This window comes from Myiozetetes cayanensis, unplaced genomic scaffold, assembly GCF_022539395.1.
Source record: "Myiozetetes cayanensis isolate MyiCay16 unplaced genomic scaffold, myiCay2020 scf38, whole genome shotgun sequence".
In the NCBI taxonomy this organism is placed as follows: Eukaryota; Metazoa; Chordata; class Aves; order Passeriformes; family Tyrannidae; genus Myiozetetes; species Myiozetetes cayanensis.
In genome coordinates, this window is record NW_026087609.1 from 1,375,967 (window position 1) to 1,399,075 (window position 23,109).

Consider the following 23,109-nt stretch of genomic DNA (forward strand, 5'->3'; position numbering starts at 1 on the left):
ACACAGCTTGGCTGCCACTTCTTAAGCTCTCCCTGCACATCACATGAGATTGGAGTGGTGAATTTTAGAAAGGAGGGATCGTTTAACCAACCCCAGGATTACATCAAACACCCAGTCCTTAATTAATAACTGAAGAAGTGGTTCAGCAGGAGTGTCTGCTGCGCTCCCCATTCCCCTGGCCCTTGTCTCCCTGCAGAATGGGCTCCCTGTGAGCTGAGAGGCATAAAGGAAATGGAAATTTCCACTGACAGGTTCCCCAGCTTTTGCATTTTTGCATAACATTGATAGTGCTGCACGACACAGACAAGTGACTGTTCTTTCATCTTCCTGAACAAACCGGCCTCTTTCCAACACACCCAAGCAGGGCTCTTTTCTGGCCTCAACATCTCCAGGTTTCTTGCATGTTTTCCTCAGGAAAATAGGAAAATTTTTGGCAAGTCTCTAATTAGGATCAAAACAAATCTCTCTTCCCAAATGGCTAAAAATATGTATTTTAAAAAATCAGCAAATTTGCCTATCTGTTAGAGGATCATATACAGATCCATGTTTTCATTCCAATAGTGGACATCAGACAATATCCACAAGGCATGAGAAAGAATTCTAATTTTAATCCACTTTGAAAGGAAATAATCCTGTGTTGGACAATGGCAGTTGATGGCCACGAACTTTCTCTTATGTAGGACCATTTGAAAGCAAATAGTTTCAAATGGTTCCTAGGAATAAGTGCTGTTTTAAAAGAAATATTTGTTCCTAAATGCAAGACTATTAAATTCCTGCAAGCACTGTAACAGCCCCTTCTCACACAGCTTCTAAAAGCAACGTTTGAGACTTGCCATTCCAAAGCCATATATATTTTTAAAAGCATGCATGTCGATGAATTTATACATAAGCAGGAGTGACTTCCTCCTAAAGCATTCAGGGGTGTCAAAGTCTTGCTCAGAAAGCAACTCCTGCAGTAACTGTGCCACATACAGAGGCTGCACATTTATAAAACCACCATCAAACACAGGAAAGGAATAAACATCGGCAGAAGCAAATGAATGAATACACACCTAAATTGTAAAGAATAAAATGCCAAAATAAGTAAAAACAAAACAAAAATCAGTCACAACCCTACACATTCTTAAATTTCCTCCTAATTTGGCCAAAGTGATCTCCCACATGTGCTTTGGCAGCAGTCTCTGATCTCACATTCTGTATGTTCAACAGCAGAGTTGCTGCAGCATCACAGAATGGTCCTCAATCCTCCTGATTAATGAAGATATTCCTTCACTCCTGTCAGAAACAGAGTAGCATTTAACAAACGATTGTTAAATCAGTCAGAAATCGGTAAGAAATGCAGGAGGAAGAAGGATGGTCTCCTCAGTCATGGGAAGACACAAGCTTCCAGCTCCCTTCTCACTGTGGTGGACACCTTTGGGATCATGAGGAGAGAAGGATTTCACCTTCAGTGCCCATAAAAGATTGAGACTTGTGGGATTGTGACCATTTCCTTCCCCCTCCGTGGATCTGGGAATAGGAACTAAAGCAAAGGCACTTGCAGTGTATTCCATGTGCTCTCTGGGTTGAGCTCTGACCGTGTTCTTAGGCAGAGTGACCACTGCCCAAAAACCAAAATACTCTTTTAAAACAAAGGGGGAAAGAAAAAAAACCAAACACAGCTGGTTGGATTTTGAAGCCCTCCTTTCCCTACAAATCAGACCACTAAAAAACCCCCTGCCGTGTGTGGAAGATCACTGAGTGGATCAGACCATGACACCTGTGGAACCACTCCTGTCACACCAGCAAAACCAACACGGTTTTTATGGACACTGCTGCACTTACACACACGTGGTTTGCTCCTCAACATCCCACCAGCACGTGCAGAACCTCTGCCATAAAGGATGGGCTGTTGTGATGCTCATGTCACACCCAGGCTGCCATCAGGAACACAAACCCTGCTGCTTTCCAGCCTGGCTGCGAAGAGCTGTGCTGCCAGCAGAGGCACAGTGGAAACAAAAGGAACGAGGGCAAGACAACCCAGTAACATTCCAGGGGTTCCACTGGTTTGGCTGTGCAAGCCACCTGGATCTGCCCCAGCTCCAGCTGCCAGTCCCAGCTCTCAGTCCATCTAATCTACATACCAAGGCTCTGTGGAGCTCATCAGTAGATTAAGCAGCCCCAGAGCACAAAGGATCATCTAATTTCACATTCCACTCTCATTTTAGACAAGTCATTCAGGCTTAGAAACGAAGCAAATTGCAACATTAATAAATTACATTAAAAAAAATTAACCAAAAAAACCCACACAGAAGCCTAAAAACCTCTGAGACTCCAGCAGTATTTATAAAATTACTGTTATAAACCAGAACATTGGCACAACTCTATCTATACCATCCAGAGAAGCTGATATACTGTCCTTGAAGCTGACAGATCTTCTGCTGGAGTGACTTAACATGTTGATTTTGTGACCTGTGTTTATGCAACGCCATCTGAAAGTTTAACTCCTCATACAGCATGAAAATAGAGACTTGTACAAGAGGAATGTGCACTGCCAGCACTTCTCTCCCTCAGCCTCCTCGGACCTGAGAACACATTAAGCACTGGCACTCACTGTTTAATAGCTATGTGTGTAAACAATTCACCTGATTTTCACAGAAAACTCAGAATTTTCTACACTCCTACCCCATCATTGTATTAATCTGTGTAAGAAAACACATGTAAGCACATTTGTCCTAATACAAAACCCCCCCAGGTTAAGAGAGAACAACAGGCTACTGTAAATACAGCCTCTGTCAAAGTTAAATAACCACAGGCTGCGTTTTTATCCACTTCATCCACAAAGAGTAATTGCTGGCATTTGCAGGAAGTTTTTCCTTCCAAAGAGAATCTACCAGAAGTCAATTTTAGTTCTAGTCAGTGCAGTTTAATCCTGCTACATTTCAAAGCTCCTGCTGCTGTTGGCATTCAAAATAAATCCAAGTCAAATGCATACTTTACTCAGCACAAAGGACACAAACAAGAGCAGAAAGTAAAGTTCAGAGACCCAACTTAAGCCAGATTTGCGGCTATTTTTCCCAGAGTGAAGTGCAGGAACTTACAGTGAGATTCCAGTTGATCTGTGGTATCCTGGTGTGAAGGTTCAGACTGAACAAAAGCAGGAGAGCCCCGGTAACCACGAGGGCACTGCAGCTCACAAACTCAAAGAAGTACAGGCCCTCGCAGGGGGAGCATTCCATGATGGTCTCGATGCAGATGAAGGCGGTCAGTGCCAAAACCTGGCAAGAAAAACAAGCGGGGGGGGAAAAAAAAAATATAAATAGATTTCCGCATTTTGAAAGTAGCCACAAGTATTCCTGAAATTTCCATCGGGAACACGATCAGTTTGCGCTCAGGAATGTGTGATTTTAGTTTACAGCAGGGCACTGTCTAAGGAGCAGAAACAAATGCAAAGCAGTGCAGGACTCTGGATTTGTGCCGTTCAACAAAGGGCATTTCAGCAAAATTACAAGGAGCCTTAACATCAAAATGACCAGGACACCCCAAAAAGCAGGAAACCCCTTCAGGCCATCGGCTCAATATGCAAGCAGCACCTCAAACATTTTATCCCATTTTGCACTCATGATATGCTATTCCAAAACCAGAAGATGGAATGCATTTGTCTACTGGCCAACCTCAAGCACAATCACATAATATCAATGCCATGTGACTGTGAAAGACATTTCAATGAAGACATTACTTAAAATGCACAACCAACTGAGATCTAAATCAACTCCAAACAGAATAGATTCAGGATCTCTACCAGTCTCCAAAAATGCCTGCCTTTTTCAAGTTTATAATCATCAATATGCTGCATTTCATATAAAAACATATTTTATCATTCCCCTCGAAGACAATAAAACAAACAGCTCATAGAGGAAGGAAAACCTCCTGGGGCTGCAAACACAAACATGTAACTGGGATAATGGCTGGTGACACTGAATTCAGGAGATATTTGGCAGAGCTGACACATGCAGAGTTTAATTCACCATTTAGGATGAAATGCAAACTCACTGTACTCTAAAGAAATCTGCCCAGTGGACAAAACTAAACTGCATAAAAATAAAAGCTCACTGTGAGCTGCCACTGAGAGCCAGCACAGACAGCACGAGATGCCCCTGGGAGCTCCCACGGAGCACACAACTCACACGGGCCGGGTCAACCCCAGAGCTCCCCAAACACAACTGGGAAAACAAAACAGTGGCACGGATGGGTTGGGTTTGGGTTTTTTTTTTTGTTTTCCAAGGCCTTCAGACTGTTTTGCTCTGGATTTTAAGACAACCACTTCCACCCACCCACTTACATTTTTCAGAAGGAATTCTCTCCTTGCTCTGCCACAATATTCTAATGAGACTGGAGGAGTCACTTCAGTTTGAGAGGGAGAAACTAAAGGAGATGGTTTCCTCAGAGCCAAATATACCACAATTTAAATGTTTTGTCCAAATAAAAGTTTAAGAGATTATAAAAACCGTAATAAAAATCAATTTCTGCTAAATTCTTCTTGGCCAATTTCAGTGTGTGCTTCATCCATTGGTTTGTATTTGCTTCCTTCAACAAAACTAACAAAATGAAGAAGGATTTTGAAAGAAGTTACAACTTTTCTCACCAACACCAGCAGTAATCTTAATTAAAGCATAATATCCCTCCTGCTTCATTTGCCACATACAGCAGCAAATTTAAGTTTTAAAATGGATTAAAACAAAGCAAAACTATTTTAATAAAAAACCTCACACTTGGTTGGAAAGTCTCTCTCAATTGGTACATGCTCATTAGGAGAGCACCTGCCATACTAATTTCTGTCAGCTAACAGAGCAGGGCAATTCCCACCAAACAATTCTGAATGTAAACCCAGTGACTAAACACTTCAGGTTTTATCTTTGACACTGAATAACTTCAGAAAAAAAGATCATGCAGTGAAATGGAATATTCAGAAAAGCAGAATCCAAGTCAAAGTATGATTTCAGCAATGACACACACATCAAAAAAATTCCTGTTTGGAACACAGCCTGATTTTAAATATTAGCATGTAATAAATATTAGCATGTAATTAGCATGTCTGTGAACACAAGCCTCATAACTGAAGATGACACTGAATACAATTTTCAAAAGGTAAAGCTCTAAAAATCAATCTTAGCAGTTCCAAGCAGGATCAATGCCATGTGTTAATGCTAAATATTAGCCAGCAAAACTTTAACTTTCAGATGTTCTAATATAATAAAGTCTCTATGTTTCTTGCCCCTATTTCGGATCTGTTATGACACTTGTAAACCTTTTATTCTTTTAACAGAAATGGTTCTGCAATATTCACTAGAAATACTGTAGGACAAGCCCCAACAACAGTAGGTTCATTCTCTCAAAACATGAGCAGCTCTGAACTGTGCTGCCAACAGGAGGCTGGAGGAGCCAGAATCCCTGGCAGCCCAGTCGCTGTGCTGGGCAGCTGTGACCTGGCAGATGGAGTCTCTGGTGTTCTGCTGACACAAATCCCACCCTGACTCTTCTCCACACCAGACAGCACTGCTTCTTCAAGGCCAACACACCCAGCGTGGCTACCAAAGCTCAAAATGGATCAAAGGGTTTCTTGCAGCCAGCATTAGAAACTAATTATGAGCTGAAGAGGCACTTGGAGCAATGAACTCTCATAATCACGTGGTATTTACATATTCCCAAGCTTGGAATTAATAAACTCCAGAGCAATTCTACCTCTGGAGTTCATTTTATCCCTTAAGAAACCATATAACACATTTACCTGTGACACACCCTTGTTGGTTGTGTACATTTGGGTTTGACTTAATTAAAGCATTTCCAGTGCAAGGAAAGATGTGTCATCAGTTTAACAACAGAGCACCAGGGCACGGTGCTCTGGGGTCTGTTATCTGCTCAGCAGGGGCTGGGACAGAACCTCAAGTGCCCTAGTGATGATGGAGATTTGGAATGTGCACAATAAGGGACTCCACAGGAACACGGTCACAGAGTGCACTGGCACACCTGAACACCTCCTGGCTGGGGAGTCAGGGAAGGGACAACACTCCCACACACACTGCTTCTAACACTTGGGTACTTCAACTAAGATTCCAACTCAGTGTGTTCCTATTTTCCTTGCAATAAAAATACATCTCACCCTTCTCAAGGATTATCCATCCTGCCAGTGCCACAGTGCTCTCTGTTACCTGCCCATTATTTGTCTTACAACAAAGCTATGAGAACAAATGAAATCCAAATTAACCACTGCATCAGAAAAAAGCTGCCCTCTCACAGAAACTTCCCTTTCCCTAATCACAATACAAATCTCAGTCTTCAATACAAAATACTTTCTCTTTGAAGCATCAGGATAATCTTGTTCTCCTACACATTTGTGAACTTGCCAGCAGCATCCTTCCAATTAACTACAAGTAATATGAGTCTGCTATTAAAACACACCAGTTCCACTTTCACTGACCATCCCCTCAGAGATGAATCCAATTTTGTGTTTAATAAAGAAGCAAATCACTCTGAGCACATGAAATGAAAGGGAAATACATGGGGTTGATTCTACAACCCCAGGACTTACTCAGAGAGCTACAATACTTGACAGTGTTGTGTAAATGCTGCCACTTGAGCCAAAGCAGTTTGTCAAAGGTCACGGCTCAGCCAGCGAGCAAGTTCATTGAAAAAAAAAAAAAAGGAAAGAAAAAGAAAAAAAGAATGTGTTAACATTTATTTTCTCTGTATTTTTAAATTTATGAAACAAATCATTTATGAGACAGGGTACATGGATGAGAGAGTGGATTAACACAATTCTGCCACCCAGACAGCCCTTATAACAAGGTCACAGAGCAGACTGGGGTGCCCCAGGATGTCCCACTGCAAACTGCAGACACACCAACACTCAGGCTCGGGCTCAGCTCCCCCACGCTGTTTTCTGAGGGACTGCAGTGCAGGTTCAGTGCTGATCTTCTCCTGCTCCCACACAATCTCTGTAACCATACTCAAGACACCTTCTTTCTCACCTCTGTTCATCTCCATCCCTGTCTGACCACCCATCCCTGCCCACCCAACAGGCTCATCTACACACAGCTCACATCTTACCGAGGCTCAAAGACCTCAAAAGTCGCTTCTCCAGAGCTTCCTACGCTCTTCCCTCTCCAACACCACAGGCCCAAGATAAAACTGGTACTACCCAGGAGAGCAAGGAAGGAGCAGGGAAGCCCCCAGGCTCCATGCAGAGTGGCACTGCCCCAGGTGACTGAGGCACAAAGCTATACCAGAGAAAACCCTCCCCTCCCCAGCTGCTGGAGCTCTGCCCTTGCTTTGCAACACTCACAAAACCGGGATCCAGGATCCTGTGTCTGCCTCCTACCACTGCAGTTCCAACACTAGCTAAAAAAATCAGAGAACCAAAGACCCGTACGGCATCGTATCAGAGCACAGGCCTCGGCCAACAGAACGCTGGCATTTGTCCAGCACGGGAGACAAACCCCCACTGTCACATCACACGTCTTTTCGTAGCTCAGGGTGATGAGATTTGACAAGTTTTTCCACAAGCAGAAGTTTCAAGGTTGGTTTACCAAGGAAAAATGAGAAGCTGAATGTGGTGGAGATCTCCTCTTACATGAATTACTGCTCTCTCCCACAAATAACACGGCTCCAGCTTCCTCAGGCCGAGGCAAGAAAGCCAGTTTGCTGTGATGGATGAAACAAACCTTTCCACTGGGTTTTCTCTACACCAAGCACTTTGGAGAGTTTTCTATTTCACCCTAATTCTTCCAATACCTTAAGATTTGCACAGCGCTCTTTTATTACTGGATTTCTCTTTTTTAACATTTGCTTTTGGTTTCTCTTTGCCCGGTGTGTGAGTGCAGCTCCAGCCCTGGGACAGGGCAAACACCTCCTGCCCTTCTCCCACCACCTCCCACCACCACAGCACCAAAGGCAGAAGGAAAAACCTCCGAGGAGAGGATCAAGGATGAGATGTATTTGCCAATAATGACTTTCTGTGTTTTAGCCTTGAACAAAGTGGCAAACTGTCCCCCAGTGTGATGCTTGGGGTGTTTGGCACTGCCAAGGTCACTGGGGCACAGGGCAAGGCTCTGTATCAAACAGCACTGAGCCCCCAGGGCAGCTCATGGAGAGAAACAGCCCCTGGCTGGAACGGGAGGAAGAGCCCACAATCTGGGGCCATGGAATTCCTAAAAGAGAGCCTCTACACAGGGATCCAATGTCCCTAAAGTCAGCCACATTAGACTGCTACCATGACTGGATCCATCTCAGCTTTCCTGCAAATTCCCCTGGAGAAGGGTCCTTAATGAAGAAATCATCTGCCTCGGGGCTGTGTAAATGGCTCATATTTACATCGCTTTCTTGGCAGCACAGGCACATCAGACATAAAACACCAAACTTCCCCAGAATGGAGAAAATGTGTTGTGACAGGCACCAACCCTGAAAAAAGAGCTTTTAGGAGGTTGCTAACAGTGTATTTTTCCTGTCAGAATATGCTGTGTTATATTTTTGAAGAAAATAATCAAAGAGCTTTGCACTCAAAATAAAAGACAGTTCTGCAATGAAAACAAAGTAAAAAATGAGTTTTCCTGTTTATCTAAAACATTACCACAGAAAAGCCTTATTGTGTGGTTAAATGACATAATTATGCCTGATTTCCAAAAAACCACAAAATGGTCAGCATTTTTTCTGCCTGAAAAACACCCACTGAATTTTAGGAAGAATGTCACGCTACCAAGACATTTTTACATCCAGACTGTTTAAATTAATGGTGCAGCAGAATACACATGCAGAAACTAGGGAAGAAATATATTGCTTTCACACCACTTAAAGTATCTGAAGACACTGAACTTTCTTGAATTAAAATCGAGATTTATTGTTCTCATTTACTTGGCCCAGCAGACCCTACTTTATGCATGAAACCAAGTGGGTCTCATTCCTTGCAAAGCACAAGCATTTCCCACATCTGAAACAGCTGGCACAGATCTGAATATTTGGGATCATATGGCTTAAACCCAGTCCTGCTCCTGCAGCAGGAAACCATCCTTTACCCTAAGCAGGAGAATGACTGATTTCCTGCCTGCTCCCAGCCTGCATCCTCAAGACTAAATGAAATGTGTTATTAACTCTGGTAATAGGACTGCAAGGAGCCTTAAATCACCAAAGGAGCATTGAACTTTTCTTACAAAATAGAAAGTTTAGGAAAACAAGCGTTACCAGAGAGGGAAAAGCACCATCCCTGATTCAGCACCCTGGATGAACTGAACTGCATTGGGATGGCACAAACACAGCACTGAACAAATCCACAGAAATTCAACCAGGCCTCCCAGTCCACCTCTCACCCAGTTTTGGTGGCAATGATAGAAGGAACAGCCAAAAATCTGGATTTCAGTTCTTCGTTGCCCCTCTGGTGTTTTACATGTGGCTGCAAAGTGTTCATTACTTCTTAGTTCACATTTGGCTATAACATGGCAGGACTTCAGCACATTAAATATTGTGGAATCTTTACTAAATTAGCTGATCTTTAGCCACCTCCAGCAGTTTTCTATAATCCTTAAAGATTCAGCTACTGCCTCTCAATTTAGGCAAAAGACCAATTCTAAACACAGAACAAACTGCTGAGCCCAGGAACAGTTTGAGGCTCACTGGGAGAAAGGGTCAGCGTTTGAGAAGGAGGGTAAGCAACACCCAAAGCTCCCACAACAGCATGAGAGTTGTTTTGAAACACTAAGGACACCAAACTGAGGCTTATTCTACAAACCAGAACAGTTAACTGGACTGAAGTGAACAGAAGAGATTCTCAGTTGGCTACAACAGAAATGCACCGATTTTAAAAGTGGGTTTAATCACAGGATCTAGGGAAAAAAAAAAAAAAAAAGCTACAGACACGAGGTGGTGACTTATTTCCTGCCAACTATGCACTAGTACAGCGTTTCACTTATTGCTTGGACACACTTATACAACATTCTTATCTGCTAGATAAATGTAAAACCAACTCCACTTCAAATATCATTAAACACATGGCAGGTTTTAACAGAAAAAACATAATTCTTCCTAACAAAAAAAACCCCAATCAAACAAACAGAACCCAAACAAAATCTCACTCTGATTTACATGTATTTCAGGTTTTATCCAACAAGCAGATGACCAAAAGAACCACAGCACAGAATCTGAAGCCAAGGCACATTGCAGAGAGGAATTTATTTGTTTTAGGCACATGATGTTTCCTCACAGAATCCTGAAGGTCATTCAAACATACCTTCCAGAGTAGACAAAAAAAGCATGAAACATGCCACCTGTTCCATAAACAAAAGACCACCAGTAGTTAATTTTTAGCAACTCCGTCCTACAGGAAGGTTCATCTGAAGCCCATGTAGAGCCATCCTTTAAACAAAGGCAAGCAAAACATGCAAAACAAAACTGGTTTCTCCCACCAGTTCCTCTCCACAGGAACCTGTGCCTCCAGAAACTACAATTCATGTGTAGCATAAATCAAAGTATTTTCATAAGCAGCAGGTCCTTCAAGACAGCAATGAACAGAACCCCAACATACCCAGTTCCACGGTCCTAACTTGCTCATTCACATGTTGCATTAATCACTTCATGCCCAAGCAATCCAGTGAAATGCAGAGCTCATGAATGGGAAGGTTTCCTCTGTCCCTGCAGCACACTGAGCTGTGCCAGTGGCTCCAGTGAGCGCTCATCACACAACCAGAGCAAGCAGATGGTTCTTCCCTTTTCACCATATCCTGATATTTGAGGCTTAATCCTCCCATCCACTGTCTCTGTCCCTTTGACAGACATCTGCAGGCACAGTTTTTTACAGCCACCTCTGATTCCCAAACACCACAAGCTCGTCTGTCTGACAGTGAGAGACGTGGCAGGTTCCTCAGAGGCAGCTGCAGCTCCCAAAGGTCACACGGGAAAAACAGAGCCCCGGTGTGCTGGTGAAAACCATAATTACACCCTGCACATCACACATGAGGGGAAGTTCTTATACAGTAAGACCACCCAACTCAGTTTCTTCAAGTCCAATTTCAGCACAATTTGATCAGCATTTGCAGTTCGTGTTCTTAGACAAGATAGGGAAAAATAGGGCAAAAAACCCATCATGCATTGGGTGCTGCACTGAATATAATTTTGTATACATTTAGTCATCTGCATCTTCCTCAGCCACTGCTGCAAGTAGTGGGGGCAGAAAGGAGAATAAATTATTTTGCCATTAGCCCCATTTGCTGCTAGTCCTACAACAGTAACACAGAGTAAAAACTGACTGTAGGTAGTAAAATGGGGAATAAATGTTGCTTAACTACTGAGTTCAAGTTAGTAACGAAGGCAGAGCGAAAAACAGCTTCCTTGAAAACCCTTGGCAATTCTTGTTACTCTTACAGACTGATTTCATCATGTCACTGAAGTCCCTGGAGTCACCAGCTTTGCATCAGCATTTAGGAGCTGGTTGATACCAACTATGTGGGATGCTCGTGTGCAGGAGAGGCACCTCCCTGTACAACACCCAACTTGCCATCCCCAACCCTCCAGCAAGAGTGAAGTGTCCCCTCCAGTCCATTTCCTGGCATCTTCTATTAAATCAAGTCATGAGAACTCATAACCCATCACATCTTTGCTATTTAACCAAAATAGGTAAATACAGTGATCCTGTTTTGTTCTGAGGCTGCACTGTGATTGTGTCTGTATGATTTTTAAATAAAATAATAATTAAAAAAAAGCTCTTGCTTTATTCACGAGAATTCTCCACTCAGCTCTTAAAAACAGAGAAATATCAACACTTCTGATCTGGCTTTGTGTTCCCGTTCACAGCCCAGCCTGTGCTGGAAACCTGGCTAGTCAAAACAATATTAAAATACAGGACTGAAAATCTGCTAACAAGCAGTCAGATAAATTAATTGATGTGTTAGTTTTAAGAAGTAAATGTGTACTCATACAATTTGTCAAGTATTTGATCTGCACAGCCTCTAGTTTAACAAGCCTCTTTTAAAAAGTGCCAGTTCTATTTTAACACTATCAGAATCAGTGTGTACCCTTTAAAACCCCATTTAAGCCAAATTATGAGTAAACATCAAACATCCCACAAATACTAAAACAAGAAAGGAATTTTAATGAGAAAACAATCAAGAACTTCAAGTAGTCCTGATGAATCCGTAAAGTTTTTTGGGTTTTTGTTGGAAGGAAATGGTGCAAAATGTCCTTGCAATCCCAACGTTCCCAAGATTGCAATCCCGAGGCTCCCTTAGATGCCATGCCTTAAAAGGCAAAAAGAGTCTAGACATGCTGGTCAAAGAGAATGTTAAGAAAAGAGGTGCAGGCCAGCAGATGGAAGAGCCCTGCCAGCTGTCCTGGGAACACGAGAAACCCCAGCCCTGTGTGCAGGGTCCCAAGGGACACACAGCAGGGACCCAGGCAAAGGAGACAGCTCCCAAACCTCACTGCACAACTGCCAGTGCACCTCCTCGGGGTTTGTAACTCCAGAACGGCTCTGCAGACTGCAAACAAACCAGGCAGGGCTGGAAAGGGTGGGAACACCCCAAAAGCCTCTGCCCTCACCTGCTCAGCACTGCTCCCCACTGCACAGCCACCGGCAACTGCAGGGACTCAGCACCCCAGGGCTCCTGGGACTGTGGAACTGCACCTCTCCCAAAATAACCCACATTTGATAGGACATCACTTAGGAACACTTTTAAGTGCTTAATAAAAGGTTTCATCTACATTTGATAAAAAGTTTCTAAATGCAACAATTAGTGTCTTTTAGGAGAGCACGTGATCAAACAACTAAACTTATTCACAATATTCAAGTGGCATTGTCAGCTTCTAGCATGAAAATAATTTCCTAAGACAGAAGTTACTCGAGCTTATGAAAGACTTGTGGAGTTTAAGCATTTCATAATATTCCCAACCACGCTCGTTGCTTTCTTGCATGAGTATTTCAGTTAAAAAATGTACAAAAGTAGAGAAACTTCCTAATATGGAAATGGTTGTAGTCAATTCAGAAAGTAATTTGGAAAAAACCTGCCAGACCTGTTCTGAGCAGTGCTGTATCACTGGCACATTTACAGTCTGAAAATAACAAGGTTTGGCGTCAGTGGGAGTCACAGCAGAAGCATCACCACGTGCAGCTCCAGACACAGCACGGGACGTGTTCCTGCACTGGGCACAGAGATGGATATTGGGCTTCTAAACTGTCCTGAAAGGAAGGGAACAACCACAGACCAGTTCAGCTCCCCTTCAGCCTGAACACTGTCAGTGTACACACAAGCTGTTTAAAGACTTGTCAAGCATCAGCACCTGAATATCAAGCTCCATTCAAAAAAAGTTTAACTTGCAGATCATACTGAAACATGTCTGGGTAAAAACACTTCTTCCCCAAGCTAAGGCATTAACAGCAGAGCCTTAATTACAATTCATTAAGCACACCAGTCAGAAAGCTGACACTCTTGAGGTACAGCTCCCACCTTAATTTGCACTGAGTGAGATTAGAACAGCACAAGCTCCTCTGCTTACCTGAACTCACCTTAGGCACTGTTAGGACTACACCAGCTCTAACACCTCTTTGCCCATAGTCAGTCCTATTTCTGACCCATCTTTTCTCTCCTCATGAGTGTATGTTCTTGCACCTATTCTACAAGTTGGTGTTGTCCACCCTCTGCTTCTCTTCTAACCCCCTCCTAGAGCTGATGATCCAAGTTCCAGAGAAACCTAAACATTATTTCCATGTTTTGGAAGCAACTGACTCCACAAATCATCTGAGAATTGGGTGACTTTTGGTTTAAACCAGAAAGTATTTTTTTAATGCAGCTCTAATAAGTGGCCACCTCTACCAGCACAGAGGACCAGCAGCTGAGCCACTGCTGAAATGCCTCTTCATGGTGCACCTGCTTCTCTTTGTATACAAAATTTCAGTACAACATTATCTGTTGAGGTCTAGGCAGATGTTTCTGAAATGCAATTTGGAGCACTGGCTGTTGAAAAGGGTGCAAGTTGATTTGACAGAACAGTGTGTCCACTCTCATAAGTCACAGATTCTTCCTATACTGGTTATGTTTACAAGCAAAACCAACCTCTTACATTTCTGGTCCTTGTCTTCTTATCTCAAGATGACAATTAAATCAAAGCCTCATCAACAGAGGACATTACCAGAAAAATTACAAGCGATGAAGGGAACTTTCCAAATATTAATACCATTAGAACCAGATTAGTGGAGTGCATCTATTACCATTACACTGGTTCATAGTGGGAGGAAAAAAATACAGCATACTTTGGACAGAAATAACAGAACTTCCTTCTGAATGCAGAATTTAAAACATTCCACCATTTTAGAGAAAAATTTCTACCAGGAATTCGGAGTTTACTGACAGCAGGACACCAGCCCGTGGCCAGATGGGAGTTAAGAGACATCATGAAAGAAACCAAAACCTAAGCACCTTTCTATGGGAAGACAACCACAGTCATTTCTTTAGTTGTACACAGAAACAATAAAAAGCCAAGCCAAACAAAATAATCTCCTCATTCTTCCCTGGCAAATGGCAGGATAAAAATACCACACAGCAAAGCAGAGCCACAACCTTTAAAGAGAAACCTTTCTGAAGGGAAATCAAGAGTTTCAGAGACACTGAAGGGACAAAGGTTACCTCCAGAAGATTTCTAAGCATATTTGTGCATTATAAATGTGATCCTTTTAATACACTACTATAACAGCCTTTTTCTAAGGTCAAATGCCAAAGATCACCTGTACCTGCTGTCACACTCAGCATCATCTTAAAACAAATATCAGTGAGAATCACAGCTCAGTATATGACACACAAAAATCACAGGGATTTCTTACATAAACACTCATTCATTGTTTGGAAACTATAAGGGAATAAAAGAAGGACGACACAGTTAATCACAGAATGACTGTAAATTACCAACGCAATCCTAGGATGAAAGAGGAGGCTTGAAAAGTGACATATCAACCACACGGGTAAGACACACCTGAAAGGTCCCTCCTGCTGAGAGAAACCATCCCCTCAGTCAGATGGTGGTGCAGGAAGGGCATCTCCACAGTCCCAAGAGCAGAGTCCAAATCACTCTGTCTTGCCCTGGGCAGCAACGTGAAGGTTGAGGGCAGACACTGCCTCAAATGCCCGAGGAGGAAGGAGCAGGAATGGGAGTGGCAATGTCAGCACAAGAACAGATATCTATCTGTACATTTGCTAGAACTGAGTTCACACCAAAAACGAGGTGAGTACCTCCAAAGTGCAGAATAAATGGACAAAAGCTAACTTTAAGGTGAAAGCTGTGCATAAAAAGGGCAGGCACAGGGCTGCCTGGACCCCAAAGCTGCCCTAGGAGCTCAGACATGTCCTGCAGTGCTCTGCCTTCACCCAGAGCTTCACATGCAGGACCCACGGCCTGACTGCCCTGAGCTGACCCAGCCACCACGTCCTACTGCCCTCTGTCACACACACCCCAATCCCTGCAGCTCAGTTAACACCCACTTACACAAAACCAAACTTCACAGTACCCAGCGCAAAAGCAATCTCAATTTACTCACACTGATTCAGCAGCCAGCTGGCAACTTTTCTGATTTACAGAATGCACCCAGCTCCCTGCTCCAGCCACCATTCCCAGCCAGGAATCACAATGCTGGGAGAGCCAGGGCAATGGACCAAGTCAGACATGCCCCACAATGGAGCTTGGGGGCTCCATCTAATCCTCCCCTCCACCCGCGATCAGAGTGAGCTGCTGAGCTGAAGGCCCTGTGAGACTGAAATGGTTAATGATTTACACATTCTAGGATTGCCAGGAGACTTCTGCAGGCTGGGCAGAGGCAGCTGGACCCATCCCCACTGCCAGCGCTGCTGAAGGTGCCGAGCCCTGGGAAGGCAAGCGGAGCTGTGATTCCCAGAGAGCAGCCGGGATTCCCAGAGAGCAGCCGGGATTCCCAGAGAGCAGCCGGGATTCCCAGGCCAGGAGACCCTGGGGGCTCGTGGCATGGTCTGGGACACAGTCCATGGACAGAACAACTCCTGACTGCTTTGAGTGTGGGGGCTTCCCTCCCCACCCCCAGCTGACAGACAGGGAAGCTGCACCTGCCCAGTTCCATCCCCAGACCCCGTGCACAGTGACTGTGAACGTCTTTGCACCCTCATCTTTTCTCTCCCTCCCCTTCTCCTGCCTTTCCTCTCTCTCCCTTATGCATTTCCCCCAAAGGTTATCTTTGTGCCATACAGATGAGATACAGATGATAACACCCAAAATGGCAACATACCTGTTTACCTGTGAAACAAAACTGCTCTAAAATGAACCCTACATATATAAGGTTTCAAACACCGATTATTCAGTGTGTTTTCACTCTAATCCACCCCAAGGGATTTATTAATAAGAACCTGGGTTACCCCCCCTTTCTGGGGTGGGTCGTAACAGGCACCAGAAGGCAGAGATAATTAAATATGAGATTACTGAACACTTCATAGTAGCTTTCAACCAGATTCTACCAGTTAGCAATTAGCTTACTGCTTGGAACATAGATGTTATTACTCTAATTTTCTAATATAATTAACAATGAGAATTCTCAATAGCCTTATAAGCCATGCAAAGGTGTATTGCTGGCTTTTGAATTTTTGTTTTCTTCACTGCAACAGAACCTGATAGCAAAGAGTTTTATTGTAGTCCTGGCCTCAGCAACCAACTTGTGAATCTGGAAATGTGTAATGACAGTAAGCCACAAAACAACTTTTTCCAACTCTCCACCAATGAAGATGGAACTTTTTATTCTGAAAACTGTGAACATATGAACTGTTATTCCCACCAGCTTTCACTCAGCTCAGACTCCTGCCTCCCCTGACAGGCAACATCATCTCCTACAGACAACAGGACGAGAGCAGGCACGGAGTGATCCTTCCCAGGGCACTCAGCAGCAGCTCACAGACCTCCCAGGCTGCAGAATTATCTTCTTTAAAAGGAATCTCGGATGGATTTCTGCAGCATTTGGAGCAAACACTTGAAGACAGCAGTGTCTGGGGCCGTGGGAGCCACAGAAACCATCACGAACCACCACATACAGGCTACAGGTTTGCCCTTTTGCTCCTTCCACCAGGAGGCTGCTCTGTGATGCCACTGCTCCACTTCAACCATTCCTAACCCCACCACTGCTCCACTTCAACCATTCCTAACCCCACCACTGCTCCACTTCAACCATTCCTAACCCCACCACTGCTCCAGATAAACCATTCCTAACCCCACCACTGCTCCACTTCAACCATCCCTAACCCCACCACTGCTCCACTTCAACCATCCCTAACCCCACCACTGCTCCACTTCAACCATTCCTAACCCCACCACTGCTCCACTTCAACCATCCCTAACCCCACCACTGCTCCACTTCAACCATCCCTAACCCTACCACTGCTCCACTTAAACCATTCCTAACCCCACCACTGCTCCACTTCAACCATCCCTAACCCCACCACTGCTCCAGATAAACCATTCCTAACCCCACCACTGCTCCACTTCAACCATTCCTAACCCCACCACTGCTCCACTTCAACCATTCCTAACCCCACCACTGCTCCACTTCAACCATCCCTAACCCCACCACTGCAGGCACTGGCCAGGACCACCTTTCCCATCAGCTGGCCCAGCTGTCAGAGGTGATAAACGTTACCTCAAATCAAGTGTCTGTGCAAACCTGGCAGGATCCTGGTGAGAACCAACGGGACTCCCAGCAGGATCCTGCCTGGCTTCCTCAGAACTCACGTGGTGTCCTCAGAACAGCCCACCCGGAGCTACAGCTCCCAGAGAAGCTGAGCAGCAGGGAATATTCTCATGAGTCACCCTGGCAATTCCAGTGGGAAATACATCTAGACCCAATTTTTAATGACATTGAGGTCCTTGAAGGTGCAGAATTACAACAATCAAGGAAAAAACAATAATGTATTTAGAAAAGCTGAAAACTAAAATGAAGAGGTGGGGAAAAAAAAGAAATCAGTCTCATCTAAAGTGAAACTTCCCAGCAAAAGGAGGTACCTGCCAACCAGCCCATCTCTTCTGGATGGCAGCAGTGGGCCCCTCCTGATTCCTTTCTTCAACAAGACCACTAAGGAAAGAGAGGGACTGTCCTTAGGAAATTCAAGGGAATGGGGGAAAAGTACTGAAATAAAAGAAATAATTTGAGGATATTCATAGCAAAGTTCCAGTGATATCCATTTGATTATTGCACAATAGTCTCCATGGGAAGTATTAAAGCCATCAAAAGCATGAGAAACAAATTCATGCCAGAAGACTAATGAGAATAAACTCTAAATAGCATTCCTGCTCTGCTCCCCAAGGGCAGCTGTCTGCTCTCTCACACCTTCCACAGGGAAGCTACTACTCCATTTAAATGCTGGAAAGTCAGCTGAGATAATTTCCCCAAAGGCAAAAACATCTCTGGCCAGCACACAAGTGGACTGGCTTCTACCTGACTTTCAGTTCAGACTCTCATTAAAACAAAATAAAAAGGCACAGAACAAACATGAGAGCTCCAAGCTACTTTTAGTCTTCCCCACCCTTCATTTCCCTTTGTGTTGTTCACTTCCCACCTGTCCAGTGACCCCCACCAGGTGTCTCAGCCAGCCCAGGGCCCTGAACATTTCTTTTCTGAGATGGTCCAACACTCACCATCTCCCTCCAGGCTGCTGCTTTCAGAGGCTGCATGCCCAGTGCCAGCAGATGTTTCCTCACACATCCCAACAAACACACACACAACTATTTCAACAGAGCAGTAGGATACAGCCAGGAGAGCTCCTTCTCAAAAAGCTCACCTACCTTGTATTTTGAAAATACAACATTTTCAAAAAGAGGGAAATGGTTCAACACTAAGCTGTTCCACGTGGCCCCTTCCCTCATTCCCTCACACTGCTATCACTGACCACTGGCAGGCAGATCCAAGGACTATGAACTGCTCAGCTGGGCCATGAAGAGGAGTAAGAAGCCCTGAATCATAGAGTTTTCTTGGTCTGCAGATCCAATCTGAACAAAAACCAGAATGCTGTTCAACCTTTCCTGGGAGTCAAGGGAAAGCAAGCCAAAACCAGGCTCAGAAATGAGCTGCACAACACTACACATGAAATATTATTACAACCCATTATGTTGGTGCCCCTTGAAAGGACAGTTCAGGGCATATTCTGTTGAAATGTTAATAAATGAGTTTAAACTGCTGTCCCCTCCAGTAGCACTTAAATTACTCCATACACCTCAAATGCCATGCTTTCCCTCTTGTAACAGCTCCTTCATTTGAATCAATAAAGAGAAACCTACAACAAGGAATAGAACCCTACACCTATTTTCCTATACCTATTTTCAGTGATGTGGATTTCCCCCACTCCCTGTCCCTTCCCCTTCTGACAGCCAACACGAGCATCTGGAAGAAGAGCCATCCAAGCCACAGTGCCCAAGAGTAATCCTCCCCACACAGCAGCACTGGCCAGTTTGTGGAAAACCCTTCAACCCAAGATTAGAACAAACTGCAGTGTTTGCCTTGAGCTGATACTTTTGCCTGCCAATCATGTATGTATTTTAAGACAAATCCTGATGCTAAATGAAGCACATGCATTGTAATCTTTCCTGTAACATTCTTTTTACTAGAATATATTTAGAGCCCTTTTATCCCAACCAATACTTGTCTTTTTTTCTTTGTGTGCAACAAAGGGAGTTCCTCCTTGTTCTTAAGAGATAGAGTTCTACACAATGGACTTTGATACATTTCCGTTCCTACACAGTATTTTTGCAAAGGTATCAAACATTATAATTAAAATAATTATACTTGGCAAAGAAGTAACTGTGGAATGTGCTCCCTCTTCTTTCTTTTCCAGCACTGCTCAGTTTTCTAATGGTTTGCTGCTCTACCAGTCCTTACCAGGAAATGATGGAGCTGCTTTTGAGAACAACTGTGCAGAAACTAAGGGTGTTGAGATGGTGCACAGGCTTCCACCTTGCAGTAGTTAATTTAATTTTTCATTAACTTCTCACCCTCTGGACTCATCCACTCCATAGGAACCGCGTGCAATAGCTCAGGTCACTTTAACAACAGGGCACAAAACATGACTCAGTCCCCCTGAAGGCACTGCTCTGCACTTATCATCTTCCTAACAATGCCCTGGGAGCACCAAAGTCTTAGCCCAAAGAGAAGAAAACCTCTGTAACTCCAGCACACTGTGGTTTCCCCTTCATCTTTCTTTACATCACTTACGAGGTCTGCTCCACGTATCTTTGGAATCTGTTCCAAGCAAGTCAGAGTTTAACAATAAAGGATTCACTTACAATCAGTAACTGCTCATTTTAATGACAGGTTTTCAACATGACTTGCCACAGTTATTAGTGTACTACAGAAAGGATCTGCAGTAGGAACTGAAACAAAAATCCCCAGGGCAGATTATTTCAGTGTATTAGGCAGCACCACCCCAGGATTTCTACCACATGGCCAGTTTTTCACAGTTCAAAGACAGGTAGATGTTGCACAGTGATGACAGATCCTTTGGCTCCAGTCCTGAACACACACAATGCAAACACTGCTGTTCCCTGTTGTTTGACTACTGGGTAACACGCTCGGTGCTACCACTTGCACACCACAGATTCTGTTCTCCACTGAGGAGACGAGGAGAAAACAAATCACACTTCCAGAACCTGGATTTGACTAGGCATTCATAAAAACTGATCCCACATTCATCACCACAGTCCCCTATAACCTCGTGGCACAGCTGAAGCAAGGATACTTTCAGTGTGTTTTACACCAAACCTGCATGTGCAAGCTCTGCCTTGTGCTAACCAGCTGTGGTTTTAAACGCTGGAGTTACACGTATGAAATATTAAAATCTTTCTGCCATCACAGTCCTCAAAGACCTCATCCATTTTAAGTTAAAACTGCAAGAAAATACTTAAAAATTTATTTCGAACTTACTGCCATTTTCATGAAACACCTATTTTCAAATATCCCGAACAACACATTTGTTGGTTTGAAAAATATGAACATCAAAGTGACTTTGCAAGCGGATCAGATGAAGGCAAACATCAGCATCAGCACCAGGAAAACCGCCGAACGCTCGGGTGTTACTGCACCTTTCACCGCTCCCAGACCCGCGGGGGCTCCATCGACCTGAGCGGCTCAGGTGTCCCAAAGTACAGAACGAGCACAGCTCACGTCTCATTTCACAATACGAGCGCGGGGTTTTTTTACGGTTTATTTCCTTTTGCTCGGTGCAGCCCGTCACGGCAGCAGGGATGGGAGTGCCGTGGCAGCTCCAAGCGGATCCGCCCGTGCCCGCCGAGGGGACCCTCACCGGGCAGGGCTCCGGACACCGCGAGCCCCTCCACAGTGACAGAAGGGTCCGTATTTACTGCTGAGAAGTTGTCTCTGCAGTTCCTTACCCTGCACGACCTCGGCGGCGGCGGCGGGTCCGTGAAACCCGCCCGTCACCACGGGCACCCACGGGCACCCACGGGAGGTCACGGTCGCACCGGCGCGCGCCTGCCCCGCGGCGCCCGACGCTCCCTGCACCCCGGACCTGCCCCCGCACCCTGGACCTGCCCCGCACCCCGGACCTGCACCCGCACCCCGGACCCGCGGCTGGGCCGGCCGGACCGACCCGCCCGGGCCGCACTCACCCCCTCGGCCACCTCGCCCCTGCCCAAGTGCCCGGTCCCAGGGCCGTACTCACCACCTCGGCCACCTTCATCCTGCCCAGGGTGCCCCGCAGGTAGTCCAGGTCGCAGCGCAGGCCGCCCAGCCCGCGGCGCTGGCTGACGGGCTCTGTGGTGGGCTGGTAGGGGCTGCTGGCGGCCGAGATCATGGAGGCGCTGGACGCCTCGCCGTCGAAGCCCTCCAGGTCCTCGCCGTTCCTCATGGTGCCGGGGCCGCCGGGGCCGGGCCCGGCCCAGCGCCGCGCTCAGCTACGGCCGCGGGCGCTGCATGGCCGGGCCGAGCCGGGCCGGGCGGGCCCGGGCGCTGCCGCCGTGCCCCGCGGCCGGGCGGGGCGGGGTCCGGGGCGGCGGGAGCAGCCGAGCGGTGCCCGGGGGTGCCCCGGAGCGGAGCGATGTCCCGGAGCCCTGCCCGCCGTCCCTGCCCCAGTGCTCGGGGGCGCTCCCGGCTCCGCTGGTCCCGCTCCTAATCCCGATCCCAATCCCCCTCCAGACGCCGGTCCCAACCCACAGCACAGCCCGCTCCGAGCGGCGCCGCCGCGGCCGCTCCTCCCCCTGCGCGGAGCGGAAAGGGCGGGCAGAGCCGGCCCGGAGGGCGCGGGGCCGGGCGGGGCCTGCGCTGCGACCGCCCCGCGGGACCGCACCTGGGCCGGGACCGCACCTGGGCCGGGGCCGCACCTGGACCGGGACCGCACCTGGGCCGGGACCGCACCTGGACCGGGGCCGTACCTGGCCCGGGAACAGGGACAGCGCCCTCCGGACCGCACCTGGACCGGGACCGCACCTGGGCCGGGACCGCACCTGGACCGGGGCCGTACCTGGACCGGGAACAGGGACAGCACCCTCCGGACCGCACCTGAGCCGGGAACAGCCACGGCACACCTCCGGACCGCATCCGAGCCGGGAATCGGGGACGGACCACACCTGACCAGGGAACCGGGCAGGGACCGCACCTGAGCCGGGAACAGCGACCGGACTGGGGCTGGGGACGGTCCCGGTGTCCGCCCGGCCCTCGGGCACTGCCGGGGCTCCACAGGCGCCGATGGTGGTGCCGAGGCTGCGAAAGCCGACGCTGCTGACACACCCGAAATGCACCCGCAGCTCGTCCTGAGCACAGCCCCGAGCTGCAGTGCCTGCCCCGAGCTGCAGTCCCTGCCCCGAGCACAGCCCCGAGCTGCAGTGCCTGCCCTGCCCGGCACTGCCTCTCTCCTACACTGACCCGCACCCGCAGAACTCCCAACAGCGGAAACCTGCCGAGCATTCATCCACCAGTGTTACCTTTACGTGTTTCTAAATAGTGACGTTTTCCAAGTAAACAGTCTTTACTGATTCTAAATCACCTTCTGGAGGTACTTTCTCTCTCGCTGTGTCACCACTAATAAGGAGAAATTGCAACATAACCTGGCGAATCCAGGTGAGTGGAATGCAGCCGTGTGCCACAGA

The 23,109-nt window shown here is 46.3% G+C and overlaps 1 protein-coding gene across 1 annotated transcript in view; it reads right to left on the minus strand.

Annotated features, from left to right (window-relative positions):
* CMTM4 (CKLF like MARVEL transmembrane domain containing 4) overlaps positions 1 to 21,872 on the minus strand; it is a 36,271-nt gene extending 14,399 nt beyond the window's left edge. Inside the window, exons 1-2 of the mRNA XM_050328204.1 lie at positions 21,687 to 21,872; positions 3,081 to 3,257 (exon numbers count right to left, since the gene is read on the minus strand). Coding sequence (XP_050184161.1) covers positions 3,081 to 3,257; positions 21,687 to 21,872 — 363 coding nt within the window. The remainder of the gene's footprint in view (positions 1 to 3,080; positions 3,258 to 21,686) is intronic.
* Between the last annotated feature and the right edge of the window lie 1,237 nt (positions 21,873 to 23,109).